This window comes from Ursus maritimus, unplaced genomic scaffold (genome assembly GCF_017311325.1).
Source record: "Ursus maritimus isolate PB19 unplaced genomic scaffold, ASM1731132v1 scaffold_19, whole genome shotgun sequence".
Taxonomy (NCBI): Eukaryota; Metazoa; Chordata; class Mammalia; order Carnivora; family Ursidae; genus Ursus; species Ursus maritimus.
Window position 1 is genome coordinate 34,326,461 of NW_024424341.1, and position 8,191 is coordinate 34,334,651.

Sequence of the window (8,191 nt, forward strand, 5' to 3'; positions counted from 1 at the left end):
TAAAGCAAAAGCTTCTTAAGATAGGGGCACCTGGGTGGCTCAGTCGGTTAAGCATCTAACTCTTGATTTCGGCTAAGGTCATAATCTCAGAGTCGTGAGATCGAGCCCCATATCAGGCTCCGCGCTGGGTGTGGAGCCTGCTTGGGATTGTCTCTCGCCCCTCTCCCTCTGACCCACCCCCCACCAAAAACAGTTTACCAAAAATGAACACTACCACCACGTCATATGTATGTCGTAATTTATATATTAAAAGTACTTTCAGGACATCTTATTTTATGCTTACAACAAACCCTGTGAGGTGAGTGGTGGGTTTCTAGAAAAGGCAAATACAAGTCATTCCTATTTCTGAAATGAGGAAACGAAGAGGTTTCCGTTACTGGATTAAGGCCACACATGGTATCTTCATTCATGGTTGCAGGTCTTCTGGGACGAAGTTGAGCACTTTTTCCAAAACATCCAGGCAGCATTTACCAGGGGCTATTCACCTAGCTTCCTCTTTCTTCAGATCATCTCAACACGACTCTAATGTAACCTTCGGCAGCAATCTACCTGCCTTCTGCTTTAATAATGTCTTTTCTGAAGCTGGAATCATGGAATGGGTACGGAGTCTGTCTTTTCACTTTGGTTCCTGTGCGACAGTGCATCTGAATGTCTTCCACGGCAGTCCTCGGGGTGGGGGGGGGCAGACAAAAACACCATTGTTCAGAACATTCTTCACTGGAAGTTGCCTTCCAAAAACCCAACTTCTTCCCGAAAGAAAACCAGTTTATTAGCTGAGAGCTATGTTTCATTTTTAAATTACAAGTGGCATCATTAGCTCAATCATCTTCCTTAATCAGATCTGTAGCTGTTCCTAAACTTCAATCTACGCTCAGAGACCAAAACTTAACACTGAGTATATTCAGACCTGCTTGTTGCAGACTCTGAGGGCTTACCACAAAGACATTCCAGAAAGGTTAGTGGCAACAGCACCCTCTGAACAGAATTCCCTGAGGAAGAAAACCCTCCTAAGGAATAAAGAGCAACGACATTAAAAAAAACAATGGCTTGTGTGTGTTGAGTGGAACTTTAGATGTCTTGTCTGATTTAATCCTCAAAAGAATCCTATGAGGTAAGACAAAATTCTGTTTGTTTCAAAACCAAACATGACTATGTGGTCACACAGGTGCACCGCCCTTGTATCATAAAGGGCAAAAACTAATTCCTAAATCCTACAGGAATGAAGAGTTACTGCCTCTCAACAGCCACCATCTCCTCAGAGGGTTGGTCTACAGGGATCTGACCCAATTTGGTGTTTCTCACACATTTTCAAGCCTGTTAGTGTTTTGCCATTCCCGTATCAGTGCACATTTTAGTCCATTTTCAGTGGATGCAGAGGGCAGGGAACAGAAATAAGTACATTTTGGCTCAGAGAAATTCAAGACCTTTCAAATTTTCTCAGTCTGCCTCCATGGCTCCAATAGGACATCTACTGTACCCATGTAAAGGAGAGGGAAACAAGAAACTACACTGCAAACTTGTCTTTGCTTCTTTTTTTCTCCCAGCAGGATTAGTGCAAGAAGGTAAGAGATGAAGACTTAATCCAAGAATATTCTTACGTAGCAATTTGAAGAGCCAAAATTTGCTACCAGATATCTATTTCTATCTATCTAGATATCTACATAGATACAGAAATATTTAGATCTAGATAGATATTTAAACCCGTATTTCTTGAAAACTGTCTCAGCAAGTGTGATCAGCTCCTTATTTCGAGTTCCCTCATAGCGAAAGAACCACAGAAGCAGGCAGCCATGTGAGAACTGCTAAAGCCAAGAGTAAGACCACCAGCCAGTCCCAAACAAGACATTCAGAGTCACGATTCCCAGGACTCCTGCCGTGACCACGGGCTTTAAACCATTCTACTACTTCCTGGAGGTCAAATGGCTGAGCTTCATAACCGAGCTCCTTCTTGGCCTTCTCTAGGCTAAAGTAATGTGTGACGCCAGTTTTGTAAACTTCTGTGCGGGTGAGGAAGGGCTGGAAGTTGTAGAACCGACCCAAAACGAAGTGGACCGTTTCTGTTAGGAACGCAAAGCAGTAGATGAGGGTCAGTGGCAAGCGGGTAGATGGGAACGTGTAGCCGAGGCCCTCAACCAAGGGCCGGAAGAACTCAAAGTTGTTCACGGGTCTGCCATCTGAAACGAAGTAGGGCTGTCCAGAGGCAATGTGGCCCTTGTCAGCTTTCAGAGCCTCTGAAGCCAGAATGTGAGCCTGTACCAAGTTATCCACATGGACGAATTCAACCAGGCTCCTAGGATCCCCATACACAAACTTAAACAGACCCCTCTCGATGTAGCTCACTATCCTGGGAAGGTGTCTCTGTTCTCCAGGCCCGTAGATGCCGGCTGGCCGCAGAGCACAGGTTCTTAAGACACCGTCACGTCTTACCAGGCTGGTACCATCGGCCTCCAGCACCTTCTTCTCTGCAATAGATTTGGTCCGAGAGTAGTGATCGGGATGGAGGTGAAGAGGTAGGTAAGGCAGAGATTCATCTCCATTTCTGATAACTTGACCTCCAAAGATGACATTGAAAGTGCTGGTGTAAACGAATCTTGGCACCCCTCTCCTCCTGCAGACCTGGAGGATGTTGTCTGTGCCCCCCACATTGACTTCTTCAATCAGGCTCCGATTCAGCTGCTCCCGCCCTGACATGCCATAAGAGGCAATATGGTACACACACGTGACATCCACATCCTGGAAGGCTTTCTCCACATCGGAGAGGTGGCGAATGTCTCCATGGATAAACTTGATTCCTTCTGGAATGGCATGAGCAGGGCTGCTGATGTCAAACAGAATCACATGGAATCCTCTCTGGTTCAGAGCACAGCCTAGGCTGAAATGACAACAAGTCAGTTAGATCAAATCGCTAGTAAGCTATGCCTAAGGAAAAGTACATAAAATAATTTACCAATCGATGTGGGGCAGATCCAAGTCTTCTGGGCTTATCCTGAGTCCCTCACTTTAGAGGCTGAGTGAAGCAACTCTTACTTACATAGGTGAGTATACAAATATTCAAAACTGAGGGTCCACACATCTACTCAAATTACACCGAGAGGCTGTGTCTTCTCATAGGGTGACAGCCACATGTTCCATTTTCCCCCCATTTGAGAAACCACCACCCATTCTTTGGAATATTTATGAATGATAACAGAGCTGCAAAAGAATAACTATTATTTTTAAATGTTTTTGGTGATATCAGTTATCTCCCTCATTTAATATCTTTACAAAGAATTTTTCTTAAAGTAGAATACATCTGTAGTTCTGAATTTCAGCCTCTGAGCAGTGGCAACCTAGCTCATTTCTGGTTTAACACTATTCAAACAAGTAGAAGCTGACACTATATTCATGTCAGAATTGAAAGCTCCATTTTTTCCAGCAACTACCAGTAAAATAATTCCACGGACATGTGTGACTGATGTACTGACCGGAAACCAAAGTAGCCACCTCCTCCTGTAATGAGGACAGTTTCCTTTGGAGATTTTTGGAAGTCCATGTGTGGCAGTCAAAAGATCACTGGACCTACAAGAAAGAAGTATGTAACACTGTTAGTGACCCCCCCCCCCGAGCCTACTGCTGCAGCAAAAAGGGGGCACTGATAATAAGCTCACAGGCTTGTGAAGAAAGGGCCGACATGACAGCCACTCCATGATGCCATTTCTCCAACTTCCTTTTCTTCAAGCCTAAAGTCCGGCGATGGATTGTTCTATTACATTTCCACATACCCTGATTACACCTCTCAAAAGCACAGGGTTGCAAGAAGCCTGACAAGTTCTTCTGGATGAGCGTACTGAGGCCATCAGGTGGCCCAGAAAGCTAACCCGCCCATCATGCAGCCATCAGTTGCTGTGGCGGCTTACAGACGCTGATTCCAAACACAGTGGACGTGAGTCACTGATACTGCCACCTGGACTTCTTCCCTTCAATATCTAGGTCTGCTTGCAGGTCACTTGCTCAATCAGAGACGCTTCTCTGATCCCCCTAAAAGAGCTCCCCTTACCTTACATACTGCTTTGTTTCTTCATGGTACATTTCACTACCTAAAATTATCTATCTACATTTTTTTTTTAAGATTTTATTTATTTATTCAACAGAGACAGAGACAGCCAGCGAGAGAGGGAAAACAAGCAGGGGGAGTGGGAGAGGAAGAAGCAGGCTCACAGCAGAAGAGGAGCCTGATGTGGGGCTCGATCCCAGAACGCTGGGATCATGCCCTGAGCCGAAGGCAGACGCCCAACCGCTGTGCCACCCAGGCGCCCCTATCTATCTACTTTTTTAAACGATTGCTCTTCTTCCAGCAGAACGTAAGTTCCATGAGAACTAAGACCTTCTGCCTTTTCCACTGGCACGTCTGTACCAGAACCCAGAACAGGGCAGGTGCTCAACAAATACTTGTTCAAATTATGGACAATCTTGGACACTGTGAATTACATCCAGTTCAGTAAAATTACAACGGGCACAAATGACGCAGGGCCCTGCAGGGTATAAGAGTCATCCTTGCAATATGTATTGCATGGTGCACTGGGTGTTATACGCAACTAACGAATCATCGAACTTCACATCGGAAACCAGGGATGTACTGTATGGTGACTAACATAATGTAATAAAAAAACATTAAAATAAAATAAAAGAAGAGTCATCCTTATGTTTGTCAACAAACACTGCTATTTTCCTTTAACTCATCTTCTAAGAAATTCTGGATTATGGAATGAAAACACAAAGCTAAATGAGACTTCCTGCTTTCTGGAACTTATGATGGAGAGAGCCTTTTGCAAATATCTAAACTACAAGCCAAAAAGGAGAAAACAAGATTATTGTTCTACATTGGTGTAAGCAAGGTGCTGTCGGAGCACTGAGGTGGGTGTCGAGAGAGATTGATTCTGAAGGGCGTAACAGAGAAGACTTCACTGAGGAGTGGGCACAGAGCTGAATCAGGACAACAGGAAGCTTTAAGCGAGCTGAGATGAGGCAGAGGGTTACCACAGGCTGAGGGAGCACCATTAATGAATGGAACAGTAACAGGAAGGCTGTGTTGGGCAATTAATATGGTGACTCCACTGTGGCTGGTACGGAAACTGAAGCCGAATCACCAAGTAGCTGGTGATTAAGGTGGGAAAGATGGCCTGGGGTCAGCTTTGAGACACCTCTGAGTTCCTGGTGGGGAGTGTAGATTCTATTCTGTAGATAGCTGAAAGCCTTTGTAGGTTTACTGAACAGGCATGCTCCCTTTGGTCCTTGCCAAAGGTCAAGCCTTCCCTGGAGGAGGGAGAGGCTGGCAACAGCCAAGAGTCTCAGTTAAGGGTGATGGGACTGGGCTAGAGGCTTAGCTGTGAGGAAGAAATGCCAGTGTGCTGAGCTGGAAACAGGACAGGAGCTGGCCAACAACTGAGACCCCTGTGGTCAGCGTCCAGGTGAAGTCTGAAGGGTGTGTGGTCATTCACTGAAACAGCTCACACAGGTTTTAGAAATGTTCCATTTGGTTAACAGACGTTCTATTTTGATTAAGAGAATGCCAGATAACAAAGTTTAAGATATTCTTAGTATCTCCACAAGAATTCCACAATAGGGATTCAGAAAATGGACCAGGCCTCAGAGCCCAATTAAGAAAATTCCATCATGGAACACTACATCAAAAACTAATGATGTACTGTATGTATGTGACTAACGTAACATAATAAAAAATAAAAAAAAAAAAAAGAAAATTGAAAACCAGATTAAAAAAATAAAGAAAATTCCAGAAGAAATTCCTCCAACTCTCTAATTATTCTTTGTTTTTAAAATTGCACATTCCAGTGCAGTCAGAGGACCACAGGTCAGCCATGGCCCACATGCACATTAGTCATGCTGGGCATGTACAAATTCAAATTATTAATGCTTCAGAGTACCTGCCAGGCCTATTCATGCTACTCATTACCTTCCAGCTAATTCCACAATGATCTGAAGCAAGAATTTATATAACTGACCTCAACAGGAGGGTCAGATGAGAAAGGTGGCAATAAGTAAGGAAAAAGTAATGATTTAGCAAGACAAACAGCAAGGAAAAGAAGCCTGTCCACCAGGTGCATAAAACCTTCACAGGTTACCAGCCATGAGCATTACCGCCAGGAGCCACCTCCTCCCTTCCTGGCTCCCTACATCAATAAGCATAGGAAAAAAATGCAGTAGACACAGTTCTCAGAAAACTGCAAGAAACCCCCAAGAACACTAAGCCAGAAGGGAGAAGAGTAGACACAGTTTTTCTTCAACCAGCTGCCTGATCTTTACACACTTCATGGCTTCTCTTTTATTAATTAGTTACCATCTGATTCCTTCTGGGGCTGGGCACTGAGACCCACGCTGATAATCACAATTGCTTTAAGTCTCTTTCAAAACCCAGCTTAGTAACTGCTTTCTTCTGGGTGGAGGGTGAAGGGTCACATCTGACCTGAGCAGTCATTCTAGTGGATACGGGTTAAAGTTAAGTACATGATCCAGAAAAAGGAATCTTAATTACAAACAGGAAAAAATGAAATTTAAATCCACCTGACCTCTTGATAATACTAAGATAAAAGTGAGGGTAATAAAGTTGATATCTCACAGGGAAGTTATGAGAAAACTCATAAAAATGACTATGGGTACTTTAGATTTACAAAGACCTAATTAAATGCTAAGGATCAGTAATAAGAACCCTAGATTAGCCACACAGTTCCTTCATCCCATGAGTTCGAGAAGATGACGCTACGAACCCTCTGGTGTTATAATGCAATAAACACATCTAGGTGCCACTGGAGGCCAGAACAGATAGGAGAACTGAAGGCTGCTTTCATAAAAATAAAATTTTACTATGTTTGCTTCAAGGAAGATAAAAACAGCTCCAAGTGGTTTAACTCTGTGGTGGTAGGTTTTAAATTACTACCCAAGTACTACCTAGAGGCAAAAGTAACTGTGTTCTTACTGTATTGAGATCAGGAAACTACATTGAGGCGAGACGGTTTAGAAATAGTGCTGTTCAAATTCCACACGTGATATGAAAATTATTTTTGCTTAATATAAAGCAGTCAAAGCAATAAAGATGAAGTCAGTAAAGATGATAAGGGGAGGAACCCTGATGCAGGTAAAAGGGATGTGAGGTATACAACCTACAAGGCCAAACACATTTGGGAAGAAAATTAGCTGAAGGCATAGCACTAAGTGGAAAGTCAATATACCCCACGGGGTAGCATCGTGGTTACCAGGGGCAGGGGTAAAGGGTACACATTTCCAGTAATAAGAATGAGTTCTGGGGCTCTAATACACAGCAGTATATGTGACTACAGTCAACAATACCCTACTACAAAGTTGCCAAGACAAGATCTTTAGAGCTCTCAGCACACACAAAAAACTAATTATGTGAGATGCCTGAGATGTTAACAAACCTTACTGTAGTTATCATTTCACAGTACAACAAATCATCACATTGTACACCTTAAAACTACAGTGTTATGTCAATTACCTCAATTAACTGGAAGAAAAAAAATCTTAAACTCCAGGCCCAGAACTCGTTGCAAGCGGCTGAGCTAGACCCAGGGCTTGAAGCTGGATGTGCACCACTCCCCAGTCTGGGCTTTTTTTAAAAAGATTTATTTATTTCAGAGATTGGGGTGTGTGTGGGGGGGGAGATGGCGTTCAGTGGGGAGGGGCAGAGGAAGAGGGAGAAACTCAAGTAGACTCCGTAGTGAGCTCAGAGCCCACGCGGGGCTCAATCTCACGACCAAGAGATAAGATCTGAGCTGAAACCAAGAGTCCAAATGGACTGCGCCACCCAGGCGCACTCCCTTGCCTGCCCTGCCAAGGCTGGGCTCTTAATCTGCGTGGGGTTGGGACTATGCAGTGTTTACTTAACCACCTTCACAGTCTGTCAACCTGGTACCTCTGCTACTATTACTTACCATTTATGTTTTGTTTAAATCTATTTACCTTTTAACAAGAAATACATTCATTTTAAGTGCGAACCTCACATTCCCACTTTAACTGGGAAACCAGAATCGTTTGTCGTAAGGGAAGGTAATATTTCCAAGAACTAAGATGAAAACAAATCATCAAGTCTAGCTAGATACAGATGCCTGATGAAAATGAGCTTGGGGTCTGGTCTTACAAAAAACAAGAAAAGAAAAAACACCCCCCCCCCCCACCCGCT

At 43.7% G+C, this 8,191-nt stretch overlaps 1 protein-coding gene across 2 annotated transcripts in view; it reads right to left on the reverse strand.

Annotated features, from left to right (window-relative positions):
- Positions 1-221: 221 nt before the first annotated feature.
- SDR42E1 (short chain dehydrogenase/reductase family 42E, member 1) overlaps positions 222-8,191 on the reverse strand; it is an 8,361-nt gene continuing 391 nt past the window's right edge. For both annotated transcript variants that reach the window (XM_040633652.1, XM_040633653.1), the window contains exons 2-3: positions 3,465-3,558; positions 222-2,872 (exon numbers count right to left, since the gene is read on the reverse strand). In XM_040633652.1, the coding sequence (XP_040489586.1) occupies positions 1,759-2,872; positions 3,465-3,532 (1,182 nt within the window). In that variant the 5' untranslated portion in view covers positions 3,533-3,558 and the 3' untranslated portion in view covers positions 222-1,758. The remainder of the gene's footprint in view (positions 2,873-3,464; positions 3,559-8,191) is intronic.